The sequence below is a fragment of the Pseudorca crassidens genome, chromosome 2 (assembly GCF_039906515.1).
Source record: "Pseudorca crassidens isolate mPseCra1 chromosome 2, mPseCra1.hap1, whole genome shotgun sequence".
Taxonomy (NCBI): Eukaryota; Metazoa; Chordata; class Mammalia; order Artiodactyla; family Delphinidae; genus Pseudorca; species Pseudorca crassidens.
Genome location: NC_090297.1, coordinates 142,373,471 through 142,397,029, shown reverse-complemented (window position 1 = coordinate 142,397,029; position 23,559 = coordinate 142,373,471). Strand labels below are relative to the sequence as shown.

At 42.1% G+C, this 23,559-nt stretch overlaps 1 protein-coding gene across 2 annotated transcripts in view; it reads right to left on the bottom strand.

Annotated features, from left to right (window-relative positions):
* PTPN14 (protein tyrosine phosphatase non-receptor type 14) overlaps positions 1 to 23,559 on the bottom strand; it is a 173,303-nt gene that overhangs the window by 99,255 nt on the left and 50,489 nt on the right. For both annotated transcript variants that reach the window (XM_067728967.1, XM_067728966.1), the window contains one exon: positions 8,897 to 9,224. In XM_067728967.1, coding sequence (XP_067585068.1) covers positions 8,897 to 9,070 — 174 coding nt within the window. In that variant the 5' untranslated portion in view covers positions 9,071 to 9,224. The remainder of the gene's footprint in view (positions 1 to 8,896; positions 9,225 to 23,559) is intronic.

Genomic DNA, 23,559 nt, shown 5'->3' with positions numbered 1-23,559 from the left:
GTTGAGACACCTTCACATAAAATATATAGGAATTACATACAAGCATTCAAACTTTCACGGAGGCATGGAAAATACTCCAAAAGGTGACTAGACACAGACTCTGAAAACAGCACTTCACGCAATTACATTCCAAATGCTTTGGAAAATAAACCACCATACATCAGTTGGATAACTGCAGAAAACAACTTGTGTGCAATCAACCTCTGCTCTGGATAGTCTGGGATTTCTATAACTGGCACGTCTATAATTAACAACTGCACCATCTTCATTTTCCTAGTCAATCTTTTCATAAAAGTACAGGAAAAGAAACTGCAGAGTAACACAGACCCAAGAGGCAAATCTCAGAGCCAAGAAAATTCACTCTTCTGAGGCTGCACGACTCACTCGGAAAATACAAAAAGATGAAGACCAGGGGATTGCTTCACCTACAATCTCTGTATCTAGAAAATAGACACTAGCACCAATTTACCTTACAGAATTGACATCAAGCTAGTAAGATTTCACATCATAATCTTTACAAAGACAAAAAGCAATGCAAAACTCAGAACTTTCCCCAGCAGAGGACTCTTCAATCAGTTCTTAATTATGGTTGATTATTTTAGTCCTCTGCAAATACAAACATATATAGATATGCTTAAGCTAGCTACAAAATACAGCAAATTCCACTATTATCTGACAGGGCCAGGGAATGAAGTGTTCGAGTACTCCCATTATCACAGATAAATTTCCAATTCCCAAAAGATTAACATAAAATCAAGCCATAGAAATGTCCTTAATGTAGGTTAGCTTTACTCTGATGAAAGGAAATGCATGTTAAGATTCTGTACCTTTGTAAGCTCTAGCCATTATGAAAAGAGCAAAATGTGAGACATTTCTACCATAGCTGATAGCTCTGGATAAATCAGCTTTCAGTAAAGATGAAAATATAAATTTGCAAAAGAAAAGGGGAATAACTTAGAGGATAATCACCAACGCTATGAAATGGTTATGGATTTTTTTTTAGGCTCCTTTAAAAACCAGGGCTCTTAGTTTAGCCTTAGAAGAGGCCCAAGAGTTATCAAATTTATTCTTCCCCAAAGTGCTGAATTTCCGAATAAAACAACAGTTCTCTACCTTGAACAGAGTATAGCCATGAAAAGTATTCTCACGTACCTGTGTAAAATTATTTATCCCTCCTCATTATTTTTTAATTAAAAGTAGAGCCACGATTATCCCTAAAGGAAATAATTCTAGCATATTTTTATGTTTTATTGGAATTCTTTATATTCCTTATTATTATTAACATGGCCTCCTTGCTTTTCTTAGAACAGCGGTGTTTAGTAGAAATATAACGTGAGCCAGATATTTTTTTAAATGTGACCTGAATTTTTTAAAATTATTATGCTAACACTACTTCGTTTTATTTATTTATTTATTTATTTACTTACTTATTATTTTGACTGTGCCGGGGCTTTTTTGTGGAATGTGGGATCTTTGCTGCAGCATGCATGCAGACTTCTTAGTTGCAGCCTGCGGACTCAGTTGCGGCATGTAGGCTTCTTAGTTGCAGCCTGCAGACTCTTAGTTGCGGCATGCAAACTCTTAGTTGTGGCATACAAACGGGATCTAGTTCCCTGACCAGGGACTGAACCTGGAGCCCCTGCATTGGGAACATAGAGTCTTACCCACTGGACCACCAGGGAAGTCCCCGAGCCACATATGTAATATAAAATTTTCTAGTAGCTACATTTAAAAAGTACAAAGAAGTAAAATTAATTTTAATGAAGTTTGTTTAAGAAGTAAAATTAACGTTAATAAATTTTACTTAAAATGGTATAGGGACTTCCCTGGTGGCACAGTGGTTAAGAATCCACCTGCCAATGCAGGGGATACGGGTTGGAGCCCTGGTCTGGGAAGATCCCACATGCTGCTGAGCAACTAAGCCCATGCGCCACAACTACTGAGCCTGCACCCTAGAGCTCACGAGCCATAACTACTGAGCCCACGTGCTACAACTACTGAAGCCCGCATGCCTAGAGCCCATGCTCCGCAACAAGAGAAGCCACCGCAATGAGAAGCCTGTGCACTGCAACGAAGAATAGCTCCCGCTCGCCGCAACTAGAGAAAGCCCACATGTAGCAAAGAAGGCCCAATGCAGCCAGAAATAAATAAATTAAAAAAGAAAATAAAATGGTATATTCAAAATATTATGCTTTCAACATGTAACTATTATAAAAATGACTGAGATATATTAACTTTTTTTCATAGTAGGTCTTCAAAATCCGCTGTGTATGTTATACTTACTGCACATCTCAGTTCAAGCTAGCCACGCTTCAAGTGCTCGATAGCCACCCGTAGCCAAGGGCTATCCTACTGGGCAGCACAATCTGAAATTAATAACTGTTCAAGGAACTGAAAGATTCTGGCTCAGTGGAAGATCATAGCTTCTAATGATCAAAGCCATCTAAAAATGGAATGAGCAGACTTACAAAAGGGTGAGAGCCCAGACTCTGGAGGGACTGTAGGGGGTCTAGACAGCCTGAGTGGTGTCTTATTTTTTTTTTTTAACTTTCTATTTTATATTGGAGTATAGTTGATTAACAACGTTGTGTTGGTGTCCGGTGTACAGCAAAGTGATTCAGGTATATACATGTGTCTATTCTTTTTCAAATTCTTTTCCCATTTAGGTTGTTACATATTATTGAGCTGTGCTATACAGTAGGTCCTTGTTGGTTACCCATTTTAAATATAGCAGTGTGTATATGTCAATCCCAAACTCCCTAACTATCTCTTCCCCCGACCCTTCCCCCCACCCCATAACCATAAGTTCTGTTCTCTAAGTCTGTGAGTTTGTTTCTGTTTTGTAAACAAGTTCATTTGTATCATTTCTTTTCTTTTTTTTTAAATTTTTGGCTGCGTTGGGGTCTTTGTTGCTGCATGCGCCGGCTCTCTCTAGTTGCAGCGAGTGGAGGCCACTCCTCGTTGCAGTGCGCAGGCTTCTCATTGCAGTGGCTTCTTTTGTTGCAGAGCTCGGGCTCTAGGCGTGCGGGCTTCAGTAGTTGTGGCTCATGGGCTCTAGAGCGCAGGCTCAGTAGTTGTGGTGCACGGGCTTAGTTGTTCCACGGCATGTGGGATCTTCCTGGAGCAGGGCTCAAACCCGTGTCCCCTGCACTGGCAGGCAGATTCTTAACCACTGCACCACCAGGGAAGTCCCTGTATCATTTATTTTTAGAGTCCGCATATAACATACTATATTTCTCTTTCTCTGTCTGACCTGAGTAGTGTTTTGCAGAGGAGACCGCCACAGTAAGTGCTTCCCATGTGCCCAGCACTGAGACACGGTGGCAACTTTGCAAAAACTAACTCATTTAATCCTCCCAACAACTTACGGAGGCTGCTACTATTACCATCTTCATTCACAGATGAGAAAACAGAGGCACAAGGTGGTTAAGTAACTATTCAAGATCACACAGCAAATCAGTGGCAGAGCCAGGATTCAAACTCGGACAGTTTGGTCCGAACTCTCATTCCTACCACTAAACTCTGCTGTTTCTCCATGTATTTATTTTTTAAAGATAAGGTTAGTCATAAGGCAACATTGTTTTAGCTATTTCTCTCGTAATCTAGGGCAATGATTTTTCAAGCCATGTTGGGGTGTGTGTGGGAAGGGCACAAGGAGATGGGGCTCCAGATACCCTATCCACCCCCTCAGCAAACAGAGCAGCTCCATTTTACATACTGAAGTTCCACCTAAGATTTCATTTGGGGAAGAGGAAATCCATTGATCCAAACATATTGTAACTATATTATCAGAATTCTAATTTTCTAAGCCTCCTGTATCTCCCGAGCCTCTTCCTTTAAATAGAGTTCCCAGCCAGAAACTCATACCTGATTTTTTTCCCGAACTTATTTAAAACAATTAAAAATTTTTTTTCTTAAGGGGTTCACGTTATTTCCTCTTGCCAAGTTCTTGTTATGCCCACCTAATTAGCATCTCTGTTCCTCCTGTCACCCAATCCCCATTGTTTTTCGGCTATTTGGTTCTTTTCTTAAAACTCAAGGTGATCATGTCATGCTTCACCTTGAAATCTGTTTACGGCTTTCCATCTCCAGGCAGTGTTTTATTACCCAAACGATTCGAAGAGTATTTACTAGAAGGCTAAATTAATTGTGAAACACTGAGCTCAAACATTTATTTTTTTAACTGCAGAACTTATGAGAGTGTTTCCCAAAGCATCTTACCACATCCCCTTTCTCTGCCACTACACATCCCTGGGAATTAGAATGGTGGAGTCAGTCTACCTGAATTGGAGCCAGTCCAGTGACTACACTGTGGTCTCCCCATCCATAAAATGGGGACAGCAAGAGTAGTCACCTGACAGACTTGTTAGAAAAATTAAATGAGGTGATCTATGAAAGGCGCTCAGCAAAACAGGTGGTACATTAAAAGGTGGTGATTATTTTAATTATTTTTGTGACACATTTTAGAAACAATGTTCTACTGGATCTAGTTAAAACTCCTTAGCCAGGTACATCAAACCCTTCAAAAGCAGACTCCACCTACCTACCCACACTCCTATCCTCCCCTCCATTACCCCTACACACACACACACACACACACACACACACACACACACAAATCTGTGCAAACTGCACTCTGCCCTTCCCTGAAAATTCCATGTTCTTTCCTGTTTCTGTACCTCGGCACAGGCTGTTCTCTTTGTTTTGTTTCTTGTTTTTCCTATTCTCCCAACTCCAGGGTTTCTGGGAGCAGGGACCCTGGCATATTCTGCTTCCCCAGGGGATGACTGTTTCTGCTAACTAAGCCAGGCCTGGGCACTCTGGATGCCATATGAAATGGCAGCACAGCTGTGTATTCAAAACCAAATTTGACCCTGAAAACATTTAGCATTATCAGTTCAGGGATTTCTGAGCACGATCCACCTGTTCCCTTTGCTTGGCCCTTGCAATAAACCTTTCTTTGCTCCAAACTTGGACGTTTCGGTTTGTTTGGCCTCACTGCATCGAGCACATGAACCTGCGTTCAGTAACAGGAGGATAAAGTCATACAGGACACGGTCAAATACTAGCAGAGAGTCAACTGAGACCTCTGGTGACCCAAGGTGACTCAGGGTGACATTTCATTCTGTTGGTAGAGGAATATGTGTTTAACGCTGAAACATGTATACTTTTCAATTCATGTTTGCATATAACATTTGTTTAAGAAATCAGTTTATTACATTAAAAAAAGAGTTTACCATATGGACACACGTCATTATACGTTTGTCAAAATCCACAAAATGTACACTACCAAGAGTGAACCCTAACATACACTATGGACTTTGAGCATATGATGTGTTAATGTGGGTTCATTGACTGTACAAATGGACCACTCTGGTGCGGGGTGTCAAGAGTGGGGGTGCCTGGTGGGGAGGGGACAGGAGGGATAAGGGACTCTCTGTGCTTTCCACTCAGTTTTGCTATAAACCTAAAACTGCCTCAAAAAATACAATTTTTTTTTTTTTTGGCCGCACCGTGCAGCTTATGGGATCTTAGTTCCCCAACCAGGGATGGAGCCTGTGTCCTGCAATGGAAGCATGGAGTCCTAAGCACTGGACTGCCAGGGAATTCCCTACAATCTATTTTTAAGTTATCTAATAAAACATAAATTGTAATTAACATAGATCAAAAATTAAATCAAAATTAGTTTTCCTTTCCTAATATAAATCTACCGTCAAGTTTAGGGTACACCTAAACTACAGAACACTTCTAATGGCAAAGCCAAAAATTCACCACACTCTACTTTCCAACACTTCATAAAGACTAAACAATTCATTGTATCTTAGATGCATTTTTTCTTTCTTCTCTAAAGCACCATCAGCCCTATTTGAAAAATGACCCACATCCAAAGTCAAGTGAGTGTGGCAGACCCTGTGTTCACACCCTCCCCTCCGCTCTTGGGTGGGGCATGCATTCCTCCTTGAGGTGTGTCTGGGCAAATGAAGAACAAAGTATTACATTGCTCTGTCTCATCCTTCGATTCAAGAGGACTTTCTATAGGACTGTTTCACAAAAGGCCAATACCTTCAATGTGATCTGTCACAGAATGAAAGCATAAAACCAAAAGAGAAAGTGATGTGTTCTAATGTGGATGCACCTGTTTAGAGCACGTCAAAATAAAGCCAACATTAAACGCAAACCCCATCTTAGCATTAGAAGATCAATCACCCTGCAACACACGTTGACGGTAGAATCTGGACTTCGCTGCTTTGTCCTTTGTGACGACCCAGTTGTGGGATAATCCAGGGTTGACCTTTGCCCTCTCACTGAGAGAAACAGTACTCTGCTGGAACTTAATTATTATTATCATACACATCTCCAGACGCCCCTCACTTTGCACCTTACACTCTGGCTTTACCTGGTGATTCACAGAGATGCCTTCTCCCCATGCCCAGAATGACCTGCCTTCTTTTCCACCTACTGAACTCCTGGGCATCCTTCAAGTCCCTGTTCAAAATGCAAGGGCTCTGTTCATATTTCACTGAGGCTTCCTCTCCCCTAGCTAGGGCTGCGGTGTTCAGTGGAGCAGGCCGTGCACTGCACAACTCTAAGGAGAGCCACTGCCTTTCAGGCCAGCCCCTGCATTGTATTTAGTGTGGATCACATTCAGTCTTAGCTGGTTTTTACATGCTGGATTCCTCTATTAGTCTGTGCATATCTTGAAGGAAAAATTACAACTTATTTATCTTAGTTTCACCAAGTCCCCAAACAGTGTCTGGAACATTGCAGTTATTCAGTATTTTCTTTAACGAAAAAATGTTTTTCAAAACTCTCAAATTGGAACAATTATACATTATTAGACACAGCCCTATGCATTTGCCATACTATATCTCTTCTAATATTTACAACAGCCCTGTAAGGTAAGTGAGGTGAGTATCACTATTCCCATTTTATTACTGAGAAAACTGATTTCCAGAGAAGTTCAGTAACTTTTCCAAGGTTACCTAGTAAGTGACAGAACCATAACCTGACTCAAGTTTAAGACTCCAAAGTCTGCACTTATAACTACTTAACCACATACTATACTGCTTCTAATGCATGCAAAGAATATTTAGTTGTTCTCATTTAAGTTACTGGGAATATTCAAAAGTAAAACCACTGCATATATTTTCAAATGATCTATAATGAAAATTTTTATGAGAATTTAGACCAGCCTCTTGACCAACTGACGACAGCATCAAGGTTTTTCCTTTATGCCGATACACACACATATGTTTAAATATGTGCACCCCAATGTGCTACCAAGAAGCAAAAAAGAGCCAACTATCAACCAGCAAGGTGAGAACATTTCACATGTTTATTGTGCTAGCTACCAAGCTCCATATACCTGTTGGGCAGGACAGTCTCCTCCGCAGGAAGATAAATGTCAAAGGAAGGCCTGAACACTGAAACCAAAGTATAAACACGAAGACCAGTAGGAAACAGAAGTGCTCAGGTGAAACCGTCCCCCAGAGGATAAGAGGCAGCCTGTGGAAGATGCCAAGCGGAGAGGAAGACCTTCCTTGACCCCAACTCCTTTGTGCAAATGGAAAGAGGGTGGATCCTGAGAGGTGAGCAAAGAGATCAAATAAGATCACTTTCAATAGGGACCGCTCCCCTCTTCTGCATCACCCTGAGAACTGGGCAATGGTGTCACAGGGCCCAGGACAATCACAGAGCTCTTCCTTGCCCTCGGGAAGGCTTGACTCTCAGGGGTCTGCCGTCATTTCAGCACTGGCAACCTTTCAACCACACCCCCTTACCTACCAGCCCATACGCCACATGCGATATGCTCCCAAGACACAAATGCTTGAGGGGGTTTCTCTCAAAAGTCCCTTGTCCTAAATGTCTGTAAGACTGAAAAAAAAAGGCAGGGCTTGCTGGTTACAAAGGGCACATTGCTCTAAGAATCTCTTCTAAAGAGAGATAACGTGACTGTCTTAATGGTGAACCCTGGGTTTGCTTAAAGCCCAAAGAAAACAAGGTCATGAGGAATCTTAAAAGAAACAAAACCCCCATTTTACAAGCTCCCACAAAAAAAGCCTCACTGGTCATGCTCACTTTAAATGCTCTTTCTTTTTTCCCCTCTTTTCCCTCTTTGAAGAGGAAAATATGGAAACAAACAAAAAAGCAGCTGCATCCACCGCTTATGTGGTTTTCTCCTTGATATGGAGCCGGAATGCCAAAACCCCAGCTACCCACTTGATTGTTGTTGTTTTTTTTTTTTTAAACATCTTTATTGGAGCATAACTGCTTTACAATGGTATGTTAGTTTCAGCTTCACAACAAAATGAATCAGTTATATATATACATATGTTCCCATATCTCTTCCCGCTTGCATCACCCTCCCTCCCACCCTCCCTATCCCACCCCTCCAGGCGGTCACACAGCACCGAGCTGATCTCCCTGTGCTATGCGGCTGCTTCCCACTAGCTATCTACCTTACGTTTGGTAGTGTATACATGTCCATGCCTCTTTATTGCTTTGTCACCGTTTACCCTTCCCCCTCCCCATAGCCTCAAGTCCATTCTCTAGTAAGTCTGTGTCTTTATTCCTGTTTCACCCCTAGGTTTTTTTTCGAGAGTAAAGGGTTTCGGGGAGGAGAGTCTCCTTACGACCTCCTCATGGGCTGAAAGCAAAGGGGTGCTGCCACCCCCAGCCCGTGCCCCGTGCAAACTCTAGGGGGTGTCCCTGCTTCTCACAACATCAGAGCAGGTGTCTGCATCCACTGAAAGGTGTTAAGATCTAGGCCACGCTAAGAATAACAGGATGCTTCGAAACCAGGCTGAGGCTGAAAAGCCGGGCAGGTGCCAAGAGAAGGTGGCTGGTCCCTGGGGTCGAGCTCCGGCGCATCCACCCACCATGCTTGCACCCTTACCTCCCGCAGCTCCAGCCTCTGGGCCACCGCCTCCAGGCACTCCTGCCCTGTGCTCTCCACAGACAGCGTGCACTCGATAACGTTGCTGTCCAACAGGCGGATGCGGGTGACAAAGCAGTTCTTGCTCAGGACGTTGTAGCGCCGAGTCCGGCGGAGCTTCAGGCCGAAAGGCATGGCTCTGTGGCCCTCGGATGCTGCCCTCCTGTCCTGACGCCCACGCCCCTGAGACGGCCTTAGCAGCTTTGTGACTGGGTGATGACACTAGCACCCGTGCTCCTCCAAGTGCAGAAGAAGGCGTCCATGCCCAGCGTGGCGCTCTGGAGGGTCGCTGCAAACAGAAAAGCAGCAGCAAGGTCATCACCTGAAAGGGAAGCTCCAGGCGGCACATATTCCACACACACAAGCATATGCCCCTGATAGATGAATGTCCAGATTCAAGAGCCAGCAGACTCTGTTGCTCCCAAGCGCCTTGGTCTAACCCCTGCACTTGACCTTACCTTACAAGGGTGATATGATAAGATCCACTTTATGGCTAGAGTAACTGACGCTCAGAGCGATTAAAAGAACTCAACTAAGAATGCACACGGCAAAGCCTGCATTCACACCAGTGTCTATGTGACTTCGATTCACATGCTTTTTTTCATCGTACAAGCCTGTCTGCTCAAGAAAGCAGGAGTAGAATTTGAACTTTTTTTTTAATTTCTAAATATATTATATCATTTCAGCCTCATTAACAACCCTCTGGGTGTCGATTGTACGATCTCTATTCTAGAGATGAAAAAAGTGGGGTTCAATGATTTAAGCAATTCCCTGATCCTGAACTTAAAATCTTATCTTATTCCTCACTCTTTGTAACACTGCCTCTTTACTTCCATTAACATTATTTCCGTTTATTTTAATTTTTTTTTTTTTTGCGATACGCGGGCCTCTCCCTGTTGCGGCCTCTCCCGCTGCGGAGCACAGGCTCCGGACACGCAGGCCCAGCGGCCACGGCTCACGGGCCCAGCCGCTCCGCGGCATGTGGGATCTTCCCCGACCGGGCCACGTCCCCCGCATCGGCAGGCGGACTCCCAACCACTGTGCCACCAGGGAAGCCCTTATTTTAATATTTATACTTATTTTCTTATTTACTTTATTACTGGATGATAGCAAATGGAGTGAATATGCATTTAATTATTAACTAATTATAAATTAGTAATTAATGATTAACTACTCAGCAACTTTCTTTTTTCAAAAAAAATTAATACATGAATTTTTTAATGCACTTAAAATCACAACTCTATCCTTTTTTCACCAGATATTTAGACAGATGTGGGGAACCACCCTACAATCATTTTGTTCCTTAACAGAATTCTTGATGCAAAAGCCCATCACCAAATTACAGATAATTTAACTTACTAATAACAAGATTTACTGACACCCGGATGTCCCACCAAATGGCAGTGATGACATTACTGCCGTGGACAACACGAGAACAAAATAACAACAGTAAAAGCGGCTTTACCATTCCGCCCTGTGCCAGCAATTCTCTCACTGGGAGGCTCGTTAAACTTATCTTCCAAAGAAGCCAGAAACGTCCACACGGTCTCTCTGTTCAACTTTCTGTTCTCCATGAAGTGCAAGGGACTATCTCTCGCTCATATGATTGTTCTGTTAATTTGATTCCCTAAGTCAGGCAGCCTTTATGCCCTTTATCCACAGAATTACCTCTGAGAGCCCTGACACTTGGATAGACAAACAGGAATAATTACTTGTAGGCATTCTTGCATTCATAAGTTAAATGGCTTCAATATTTAGAAATCACTCCTTGTCAGTACCCCCCGGCCTCACAGAGGCTGTCAGGACACAATCCTACAACACAGTAAAACACACTCCTGAGACTCCCTCGGCCATTCTTTGATGCCTGCCCTCGGCACATTCCTCAGCGTGACAGGTACGTGTTTTATGATGGCTTAAAATACTAGAGACTTGGGCTTGGTAAAATAGATTAACATTTCTAAATCACTTTATGTTGGCAGAGTATCATGTTTACCTGCAAGGTAGGCCAACCTGATGATCTCCTGGTATCTGCAGAAAAAAATATGGAGGGACCCACCCAGAAAAGAAAAACAAAAGAGTATCAGAATTTAAATACAGAGTCCTTAAGAGTTTACTACTCCCACATTCCATCAACTTGCTAAAACACAGGGCAGAAGACACCAAGATTCAACTCCTATATTAGCTAGAGAGCCTCAAAGACAGAAAAATATTTGCTCTGTGGGCACAAGTCACATTTCTCATCCTGGGCCGGGCACTTTACATTCGGGTGTGTCTCGCCTTGAACACCTAGGAAGGAATGTGGCTGGCTTGGTGCACTTTTATCCCAGGCACCACGAAACACAATCTCAGCTACATATTTGACATGACACAATCCACAATGCAGTTAGTGAGATAAAAAGTAAACTGCACAACAATGTGTACAGATGATCAGTTTTTATAATAAATAAATAAATGGGAAAAAATATATAACTTCACCAAAATGACTGTTATCTCAGGGCTACATGGTGATGGTATCAAACGGAACTCTTATTTTATATTTCATACATAGTCATCCCTCTGTATCCGCAGGGGGATTGGTTCCAGGATCCCAGCAGATACCAAAATTCGAGGATGCTCATGTCTCTTATATAAAATGGCATAGTGTTTGCAAAGAACCTATCTCGTATACTTTAATTCATCTCTAGATTACTTATAATACCTAATACAATGTAAATGCTATGTAAACAGTTGGCCAGCTTGGCAAATTCAAGTTTTGCTTTTTGGAACTTTGTGGAATTTTGTTTTAAAAAATATTTTCAGTCCAAGGTTGGTTGAATCCGCAGATGCAGAACCTGTGGATACAAAGGGCCAACTGTATTTCTGAATTGTTCTAACATTTTACAATTGCCTTATTTTTGTAAATAAAGATTCTTTTAAAATATATTAGCTACAGAAAATATCAGGTGCAACATCTGACAATCTGGCAACACATCTCCTAGAAAATACCTATTTTAGGTTTAAAGAACTTTTAAAATCTTCAATTTGCAAGACACTTGCCAGGTAAAGTGTCAACAAAAAGGTTATAAGAAAACTGGTCTGGTCCCTCTAAAAGTCAGTGTCCTGAAACGAGAGCTAAACAGGAGGGATTGGAGGCAGGTTGGTCTAGAGTAAGAGAAATTCCGGAGTTATAAAAGCAAAATGCAATGTGTGAGCCTTAAGCAAACCCAGGTTGGAAAAAAATAGTTATCAAACACATGAGACCATCAGGGAAATCTGAAATAGAGAGTAGAAATGAGATGATACGAACATATGCTGGTTAATTTTCTTCTGTTTTTAATAGTGGAATTGTGGTTACGTAGGAGAATGGCTTTAGGAGATGCCAGTGGATATATTTAGGGGTAAAAAGACACTCACGTGACGAGAGGAGGGAGAACTGCAATTGAGCTGAGCGGTTCTCTCTAAGAGCCAAAGTTTAATCTCAGGGAACAGAACATTCACAAACCTTGGTGTGAGAACTGGATTCACCCAGAGAAGCCTGGAGTGAGTGCCCAGTTACTAATCCTCAGTTTACTCATCTGGAAAGATAACCTCTGCCTCAGTCTACTCATCTGGAAAGATAACCCCTACCCCAAGTTTGTGAGGAGTTAATGAGAAAATGTTTCCGGGGTGCGCTCAGTAAGTGTGGGCGTGTTCCCTTCCTATGCCCCTCACAGTGAGCTGGGTTTGCTCAAAGGATAGCAGAACAGGTGTGAAAAGGACTTGAGTACCTTGCCACCTACTGTGGACAAAGCCTTTTAAATAGAAAAAAGGCAAAACAAAGAATATAGAGTTTAACATGAAACAACGAAAATTCCACAGGGAAACTTGACCAAGTGTAAAACGAACCATGGACTCTCCAAGAACTGCTACCTTGTCATTCCCCCAACTGACATCTGGAGCAGAAAGGAACTGGTCATTCGACGAAATGTCCCATTATGAGCCCATTCTCAGTGGGTTAGAAGACTGTAGCCTTCTCCTTAATCCCTTATTTCAGTCAATAACATGTGTATAATGTCTGGTGTCAGCAACTGGCTTTTTGGGGTTTTTTTTTTTTTGGTAGAAAATTGATTCTAAACTGCCTTTGGGGGACTTCCCTGGAGGTCCAGTGCTTAAGATTCCATGCTCCCAATGCAGGGGGCCTGGGTTCAATCCCTGGTCAGGGAACTAAGAATCCGCAAGCCGCAACTAAGGATCCCACATGCCGCAACATTTAATTAACATTTAATTAAAAATAAATAAATAAATAAACTGCCTTCGGTCCTATAATCCACTAGGCTGTGTCTCTACAGCTGCTAGCGTATCCCAGTCTCTCTCACACTGAAGAATCGCCCATAGGTGTCTTGGTTCCCAATCAGAATCCTAAGGGGAAAGATCTGTGTCAGATTCTCTGTCAGATTCAGCTCTGTGGTCTCCTGTGACCCTAAAGTGGACTTTTGTACATGGCAGAGAGCTAAATAAATATTTGTTGTTGCAATGAAAGAAAGAGTGAATCCTAAAAATAGTTGAGATTTTGAAACCAAGGTGGGACAGGGGCCTCCAGGTGACCCCAGTGAAACTTGAGGAATCTGAAGCCTCAGATAGGACTGACTTGGAGGCGCTTAAGAGAGGCTTAAAACTGTGGAGAAATGGGATGAGAAGTTATTCAGCTCACTGGTGCTTTTTGGGGAAAAAATTTTACCCAGATTTTGAAAAGAACATTCCCACCACCCAAGTTTCCCTTCTCCAGCCTTTAATGTGCCTTGTCCTGGGGGTGGTCTCGAAGACTAGAGAGATGCCATATCCCCTGGAAGTTCTGTGAGAAAACTACAGAACTACCGATTGGATAGTATTCTAGTGTGCCCATGACTGCCGAAAGCAATTCGTTGGGATATTTGCTGGGTAAACACCACACTTAAAGGCCTTTTATGGAATAGGCCAACAGTGAGAGAGAACATACAGAAAGCTTCAAAGTCACTTCTAAAACCCTCTCCTGACTAGCCCATCAGATTCCCCAAACCTCTAATATGTATATATCCATCTTTGACAATCAGCTGTGAATTTCCAGTACCCTGTACTCTTCTTTTTCCTAAACATATCAACGAAAACCCTGCAAGTTGAAAACACAAAGCAAAGACAGCTTTCTCATAATACAGAAAAAAGTGTTTGGCTGATTTAATAAATCTTTAAATAAGCTGGGTTAAAAGTAGAGAGATCTTTCATAATGTCAACCAAATACAGCTTAATCTTCTTTATTGATTTACCTGTACAGTCTTTAGAAAAATGAAAGACAGAAATTAAAACCCACATCTTCAAGATGGTCATCACACTTTCTCTTGATTTCCCATGCTATATTACACATACTTGACTTTTTTTCCCCCTAAATATGAGTTCTGAAATCACTAGCAGAAGCTAACTGCTGTTCAGCTGCCTTCTTTATTTACCAACAGCCTCTGGAATTTTTCCAGTATTCCATATTATTACAACTCCCAAGCACACCTCACAGAACTATGTAACCCTGGTCTGGGTGTGAGAAAGGAAAAATTGATGTCACTAGCCCATCCTGTGTACAAACCTGCATAAGGCACAGCTTAGTTTTGAAAAATACTATGTCATTTTCCTAAGGAGAGTTTTAGGAAAGGATAGGGCTAGAGGGGATGAAAATGTCTTCTCTGATTCCCCCTTTAAAGAATAGCAGACAGGAAGTTCATTTCGTCCGGTGAAAAATCAGACTATTAGTTTCTACTATAAATTTGATATATACCCATATATCAAATTATTTTTAGCCAAGTAAAAGTTTTGTGCAAGGTCTAAAACACACATCTCTAACTTTTAGTTGCTAAATAACTACAACAACAAAAACAGAATGGTCACTTTTTAAAATTCCTTCATTTCTCTCCTACTAACTCACTCTCAAACGTTCAACGGTGAGATGGAGAAAAATGTGTCCCAAAACACATTTCCCAACATTCCCAGGCACTACCCATGTGGTTGACCTTTCAAGCCTTTCTTAAGCTGTATTTAAGGTGAGAAGAAAGATGCCTGCTATAGAACCCCATCACAGGGATACCTCACCTACATGAAAGGTAGCTACACAGCAACATCTATGTAGAATATCACTGAAAATCAGGAAATGGAGCCCAAACTGCCTTTGAGCGTTCATATATCACAAAGCCCTTAAGTCCGACAACATACACTTTTGCTTGGGGAAACAAAAAACACCCTCATAGTTCATTCACTGTAACCTTACATACCTTGCTTCTTAGCCCTTAGCAGATTTTAGATAAGGAAAAGCACCTTGACAAGGCACAAAATTGGCAATGAGAGAGGTGACAGGTAAACTGTAAAAATAAGCCCTCCACAGCATGGAAAGCTGTACTGAAAACACCCTGTAGTAAATGGGAACGATTAAATAACATCCAGCGGACTCCGGTTAAGAAGGCAGAAAATGAATATATATATATATATATATATATATATATATATATATATATATTTTTTTTTTTTTTTTTGTCCGTACGCAGGCCTCTCACTGTTGTGGCCTCTCCCGTTGCGGAGCACAGGCTCCGGAAGCGCAGGCTCAGTGGCCATGGCTCACGGGCCCAGCCGCTCCGCGGCATGTGGGATCTTCCCCGACCGGGGCACGAACCCGTGTCCCCTGCATCGGCAGGCGGACTCTCAACCACTGCGCCACCAGGGAAGCCCTGAATATATTTTTAAACAGTCCCATTCATGGCGGTTAAGAAGGCAGAAAATGAATGTATTTTTAAACAGTCCCATTCATGGTGGTTAAGAATAACAAGAAAAAAAATGGTTCTTGAGAGGTAAAGCTTCCATCACCTGGAATCACTTTTTTCCCTAAGCAAGTGGTTCCCTATCTATTATTCCTGCTCTAACACTCAGAAGCAAACCAGTTTCAAGAACTGATTGCAAGAACTGCCATTTTTAACTGGGGGAGAGGGAAGGGAGGGGGAGAGAGGAGGGGAGGGCGGAGAAAAGGGAGAAAGGAGGGGAATGGAGGGAGGAGAGGCCTGCAGAAGGCAACTCTGGGAAAACACAGAGTTGAAAAAGCCCCCCAGGTAAATGTTTCAAAAAATCATTTCCCCACCCCCTGCTTTCTGAGGTTTCTAGAGAGACATGATCTTCCCACAAGAAGGACCTTAAAATGTGAAATTTTCCATTTTTCACGTTACTGAAAACTTTAAGGCGTTGAAAGTACATCTTGAATATAAATAAAATAATACGTCGTCAGGATTTGCTTAAAAGGAACGGGGTGGGGGAACTGTGCGCACAGTGGTGGAGGGGGTTTGGTTACAGATGATGCAGTGCTGGCCATGAGTTGACAGCTGTTGAGGGTGGGAGCCAGGTATGTCAGGGCTCATACCACTCTCCACAGTTTTGTGTGTGCTTGAAATTTTCCGTATTTAAAAGCTGGCAGGTTTTTTTTGTTGTTTGGTTGGGGGTTTTTTGTTTGTTTTTTTAATAAAGAAGTGTTTCTTAAATGGTACTTTGTAAAGTAACCTGGTATAACAGTGCCCACTCTGCAGAGGTGTTTTACAGAAAAAAGGGTCAGGTTTTTCCCTCTACCCTAAATCCCTCTTGCCCTTCCAAAATAAAACTTGTATTTAACTAGATCAAATTGAGAGTGGGAGTTTTTAATTTCATTTTTAGAAGATGACAGGAAAAGTTTTGTAGGTAAAGTGACAAGTTGGATAGAATACAGAGAACCATCAATCAGACCTAAGAGAAGGGATTCTTCTCTGTCCAACTTGCATAATCACCTGTATCAAATACCTGACTCGGGCTTACTCCTCAAATGAGCTTTCTCTGTTTATTCATGCCAGGAATGCTTTGTCCTAAGAGACTCCACCCTTCTTTGGGAGACCGTTGCATCTGCAACTCTCAATTCCAGTTCCTTCTTCTGTCAGTGTCTACACCCATGGTGATGTGTGTCCTGGAATGTCAGAGCTAATCACAGCCCGGAACCAGAACAGGAGATTCCTGCATGTGTCAGAACCCCAGGAAGGCAACAAGGGGCACCTCCATGTTTAAAGGGGATATACGATGCCGGGGTACCCTGCTGAGCTTTATCTCCAAAAGCCCTATGAGATGGCTGTTCCTAATACCCCATTTCACAGACTAGGGCATCGAGGCTGGAGAGGTTAAGAACTTGCCCAAGAACTTGCTAGGTACTAATGACACTATCTGACCCACCACGTTCTTATTCAATGAACCATTCTAATAATATCCGGAAAGTGGGTTGGAAACCATGACCTGGTGATATAAAAATAACAATGACAAAAGCAAGCCACCACATTCTATAAGGAAGACTGCGACATGGCATCTGCAGTCTGCCTCTGCGCACCCACAGTGGACTCGACTCAGCTACGGTGGAGATGGATCCTGAGGCAGGTGACCCATCTTCAGCCCTAGGATGTCATATCCAGAGGGCACGGCAGAAGAATCAGGGTCCTGTTCAGGTCACACCACCGCCACCCCCAATGCCTCTTACCTAGACGGCTTTCCTGCTACAGTCCTGGTCTGTGGTCTGTGCCGCCCAGTGTGGGTAATCCTAGCAGGTCACACACAACCTCTTCAAAAACCAATTTCAGAAACAATCGCAAGAGCAGCCGGAGAGGTTTTTCCAGCCGGGTCAAAGGACTCACTTGTCAAAACAAAAGAAACTGGCTGAAGGTAAACACACCTTCAACTTGCTTCACCCTCCTCTGGGATTTGCGCCCTGAGGGCACAAAGCCCATGAAGAGAGGGGCTCTTCGTGAGAGGCTGCTGCAAGTGACGTCCCTCGGCCAAGTTTCCACACCTCCCTTTCCTCCGCTTCCTTCCTGCCCTGAGTTCCCTCGACTTCCCTCACAAGTCCAGGGCTTTCGGATGGGAGGACTCATCTGTGTCACTTCCTCTCCAAACATAAGCGGGGGCCAAAGCATCTCTGCCAGTTCTCTCCCCCTGGGTCTGTGCATCCAGTGCCCGGCTTCCCTGGGGGCGCTGTCTTGTTCCTGGGTTTCTCCAGCCCCACCAGTGAGCCTCTCCCCGATGTGGAGTAATTTCCACGCACAAGCCATTTATAAGCTCTATCACCATGGCTCAGCTGCCTCACTTTCTGCATTCATAACATGGGGGTGATAAGAGTCCCCCTGCAACACACAGAGTTGTTGGAGGACTTATAGGAGTTATTACTATATAGGGTGCTGGCGCCTGGCATGTGGTCGGCGCCTGGCATGTGGTCGGCACTATGTATGTTTACTCTCACTGCCCTTATTATTGTTGCTATTTCACTAAATATTGCAGAAGCCCAAGGAAACCCAAAGTACCTGCTAAGTCCCAGAAGAGAAAAAAATTTGCTTTCCAACAAGCCAATAGTTACAGAATGTTTAAAGTTAAGGCTATTCATCATAAGGAGACAGACCATGAATGAAAAGCAACTACAGGTCCCACTGATTGGGAACCGTGACAGGGTGCCTAGTGGGTTTCAGATAGATGACCACTCCAGTGAGTCAAGAATACAACCAAGTGGGTTCTAAAGTGTTATAATGCAATCACTTCTTCAGAGCCAAGATGCTGACTCCGGGGGGAGAAAGAATGAAAACAGGTATGAACTAGTGTCAGCTGTTAAAGAGTTGCATAATCCCAACTGATGTAACCAAATGTTAATTACTAATGGGAGAAAACGAAGCTTCTACATAGATGGTCATGCGACACATACCTCCCTTCATGTAAGAAGACTACGTACACACATGCACGGCAAACCCATCCTAACTGTCCTTTCTTCTCTTTGTCCCCTACCTGGTAGGTAGACACATACACACACCTTAAGTGGGTACTTGGTAAAACTTATGTTGTACTAAGTAGCTCTCAGTAACAGTACAAAGAAAAGGCATCTGTCTACCTCTAGCAGAGTAGCTGCACTGTTGTAAAAACAATTTGTTCTCATCCTACGATTCCTGTTACCATCAGTGACCTCAAACCTGAAGATCTGCTCAGCTGCCTGCATCTCGCGGAGCAAGTCTGAGCCTCAAGAGACAAGACGCTGTCCGTCTTGTCTCTCCCCCTGCATGGGGGACGTCTGTGCCCTGTGGGACGTGAGCCTGGTAAGGACTAGGAGGGCAAATGTCAAGTGCTTCAGTTCTCAAGTGGGACGTTTAGCTCTTAAAAACTGAAAAACGTACACATGTACACTTTCTAACAAATACATATCTAATAAATGCAGCGAAGACTATACAGAGTAAATCTCATTCAAGAGGCCCCCCTTTGCTCTCTTGATTTATACTTATGTTTCAAAATGTTAAGGATTTCAAATTTCCCTAGAAATAAACACCATTTACTGAAATCTTTGTACATAAGCAAAAAAAAAAAAAAAAAAGAAAAGAAAAAAAGAAAAGGAAAGAGAAAGAAATTCCTGGGAAAATAAATGCATCTGTTCTTCAACTAGATTGTAAGAGGGCAGGAACCAACAATGTTTTACACAGCTTTTGTAACCCCAAATCCTTCTGCACTATAATTAACACATACTCTGACTCAGTAATGCCACTTTGGGGAAACTAATTGGAAATAAAAGCAATGAATCTTAAGGATTACATATAAGGGTGCTGCAGTAAACATCATCTGTAGTAGAGGGTGGGAACTAAGAACAGCCCAACCCAAATAAATTCTGCAATTGCCGCATTATTTGGGGTATTATACAGTTATTAAAACATTAATAACATCTGAACCTATGAACTCAGAGCAACAGCCATGAAAAATTCTGTAACTACTGGCTTGTTGGAAAAGTTGCAGAGTAATACGTAAGGGAAAGACAAAGCAAAGCCAGTCATCTTGCACGTGTTTATGCTTATATAAGCTTGGAGAAAGGTGCAGAGCATTTCCATCCATCCTCAGAAGGATGAAAGGGGCAGCAGAACATCCACTTTGTCTTTAGTCTTTGGAGTATTAATATCTTATTAGACCAGAAAAAGGTATTTTAAACCACTTAACCTCTGCCTCTTCTAAATTCTATATGAAGGCAATTTGGAAGAAGTCCTCCTTCAGGAGTAGTATTACATCAGCTATCATGTATCATCTCAGCTAGAGCATTATCTGAGTGATTACTATGTGCCAAAATTGGGCTTAAGACTTTTGCAGGCCTCATATCATTTAATCCTCAAAATCCCTATTTACAGATAAGAAAACTGAGACTACATAACCTGTAGACTACATAACCAGTCCCAAAGCCATCAGGTGGCAGAGACTCCCTCCAAGCCCAGTCTTTCATCATTAGATCATACTGTAAGACGCACATTTGCTATCTATGTCCTCTTCATAAATATCGATATTTAGCACACTGTCTCATTAACCACATGGCTTTCAGCATCATATATAATCATCCCTTGACTAAAAGCAAAAGGAAAAAAAGAAAATTGCTTGGGATCAAGCATTCCTTCTCAAAGTTAGAACTGATTAAAACCACTTAAATCTTGGAACTTGCATGAGTTTTCATTCTTTTGAATTATTAGAGTTCAAAATGTCACTTTTTCTACTTTAAAACTTTTAGTAATCTTTAATACTTTCTGATTATAAATTCATTATAAGAAAATTGGAGGGCTTCCCTGGTGGCGCAGTGGTTGAGAGTCCGCCTGCCGATGCAGGGGACATGGGTTCGTGCCCCGGTCCGGGAAGATCCCACATGCCACGGAGCGGCTGGGCCCGTGAGCCATGGCCGCTGAGCCTGCGCGTCCGGAGCCTGTGCTCCGCAACGGGAGAGGCCACAACAGTGAGAGGCCCGCGTACCGCAAAAAAAAAAAAAAAAAAAAAAAAGAAAATTGGAAATCACAGAAAACTAAAAGGAAAAAATAAAAGTCACCCATAATGTCCCCATCCAGAAATCAATTTAAAACTTTTGTATATTTTATCCAATTCTTTTAATTAAGTGTATTTTAAATTTGTTTACATAGTTGGGATTGTACAACACTGAGATTTTTCTTTTGTCTGATTCCTACTTATTATTTTCCCATATTACTAAAAATTTTTCAAAAACAAGTTTAAACTGTTACATAATATTCCATGGGCTAGATCAACATTTATGTAATCATTCTCCATTGCTGAAATGTTAGGTTGGTTCTGATTTTTTGCCATTGTTCTAAAAGATTTGCCTAGACCTCTGATCCTTTCTTTAGGTTAGATTCTTAAGAAGGAGTGTTATCAACTCAAAAGCTATACGTTTTTAGAAGTCTCATGGCATACTCCTAAATCGATTCCCAAAGGACTGTAAAATGCACAAGCCATGACAAATTGCTAAGACTTCCAATTCTTTACCTGTACAATGACTGAAATACTGCGTTTTCTTAAATACTTTCATTAAAAGCTGCATAAAGTAAACAGAAAGGAATCAAACGAGGAGTCAAAAGAACCAAGACCAGGTTAAAGCTTTTTTCTCTTACAGGGTTGTCTTCAGCACGACTCCCCAAAAGGCAGAAAAGCTTCAGTAAAGGAAAATTTCAACCCACAAGGGATACATCAAAGCCCCAATGCCCCCATGTGACAGGAGGTCTGGGCAACAGAATGCATCCCAATACCCAACCTGCAATAAATGGGATCCCTTCTCTCCAGAGCTACAGTGCTGTGTCCCATACCACGACTTCAGAAACAGCAGTTCTAAGGATAGCTTTTGAGAAATAGAACATGTTGCCCCCCATCAAGTGGGAACTATGGAAGTTACTTGGCCTGAACATCAAATGACTGTACTTCCTTATATTTATATATCATTTCCTCAAAAACTATTATTCACTCAGCACAGACTACTAATTGTGGGAAATCCCAAAGAACAAGTAAAGACACCCTCTCTGCCTACCGAGTCGTAGGAAATGCCAGGTAAGGCTAAAACCAAGAGCAGCAGATACACTGCGCAGCTGGGAAGAGATTAGCCCAGACAGAGCAAGGGCAAGACAGAAAGAAGGAGTAGATGAACATGCACACCAACCATGTGGAGACCTCTAGGCTTCAGGATTACTTACAAAAGGTAGAAAGGGAAATAACAAAGGTTCGTGGCTCAAGAAGACCTTCAAGTATGCAGAGGATTTTGGCTAAACGTTCTGTCCAAGCTCATTTTATTTCACATAAACACAGCAGTTAAGACAGAAGGAACGGAAGGTCCAAACACAGTCAGCACAAGAATAAAAAGTAGAATACTCTATGGATCTTACTATCACATATGATATTTTGAAACTGTTCCATTTACCCAAACACTGGAACCATAGTCATTAGTTCTCAAGAGCAGTTAAGTCAGAACGGTAAATGGTAATACAGCAGCTAAAACAGGCAAGAAGTGAAGAATGAAGATCCCATTCTACTACCTGCTCCTGGACACCCTGAAGAGAGAGTGAACTGACTTGGAAAAATGAGATGACACTTAGTCACTTATGTACAAGGTTAGAACTTTTAGATGGTGGCTAAACACATCAAAGAAAAATTACCCAGGGTGACCATACTTCAGTAACTCATTCCAGTAACAATCTTCACTGTGTTGAAATTTCTCCTTTGTAAAATATACTTAAATCTCTGGTTCTAATTTTATCCATTTCCTCTTAAAGTCTTTCACCTTGAAAAGGGCAACTGGGAACCATCATCTCTACATCACACCTTCAAACATTTAATACTTAGTATGACATGCACTGCCTCAGATTCTCCAACTTAAATCATCTTTCCTTTCTTACCTTCTCTTTTTAGGTTCATCGCCCTTTAATTATCTCTGTAGTTCCCTATTAACTCTAAATTCTTATTTTCTTCTAGTTGCAGAAGTAAAATAAGACAAGTTATCTTTACAACCTATCTCATTTTCAACAGAAAACACAGTGCACACAGGTGGAGTTTTCCCATATCTTCACTAGAAGGAAAAGATCTCTCACTAGAAGAAGAAACCAAAAAACAAACCAACCCACCAACCTAGTCCTGTTCTCATTTGTATCACATAAAGAAGAATAGGACAAACGAAAAAGAAAGTATAAAATAGGTCTGGAATACGTAGGTTTAACTCCTTGCTCTGTCTGGTTACTTTAGTCCAGTCAATAATTAGAAATTTAGAGCTAGAAGCTAGGAGATCGCTGAGTTTAACTGAAAAATCACTTCCAAACTGAAAAATCACTTCAAACCGAGGAGGAGAACAAGACTTATATGCTAAAAGCTCCATGTTTGATGAAAGTAGGGGATTTCAGAAACCCCGCAACAAAAGATACAAATCCAGAAGGAAAAAAGCCGGGAGAGCAGGTTAAATTGGGCCCCTGTTCGCCTACCTCTGGGAGGCACAAGGTAGCAGGTGTTCTGTTTTGCGTTGCGAGTGTGTAGGTTGTGAGTAAGGAAGGTGCGGAAGTAGGGCAACTGCTTGAATGTCTTTCTAAGGAAGTGTTACTCCTCCCGGTCTAGCTGGAACAGGAAGTCGGAGGGCTCCAAGAGGGAGGTCTCCAGGAGGGAAGGAGGAAGGGAGAGGGGTGTGAAATTATCCGACAAGACTGGATCATGTGGAAAGCTGTGTAAGAGGCGTTTCATAAAGCCATTAGAGGTGTGTGGGAAGACTTAGATGTTTAAAGAAAACCAAGCAGAGGAAAAGGTGAAGCATTTACCAACTCAAGGAGAAACAAGAATGT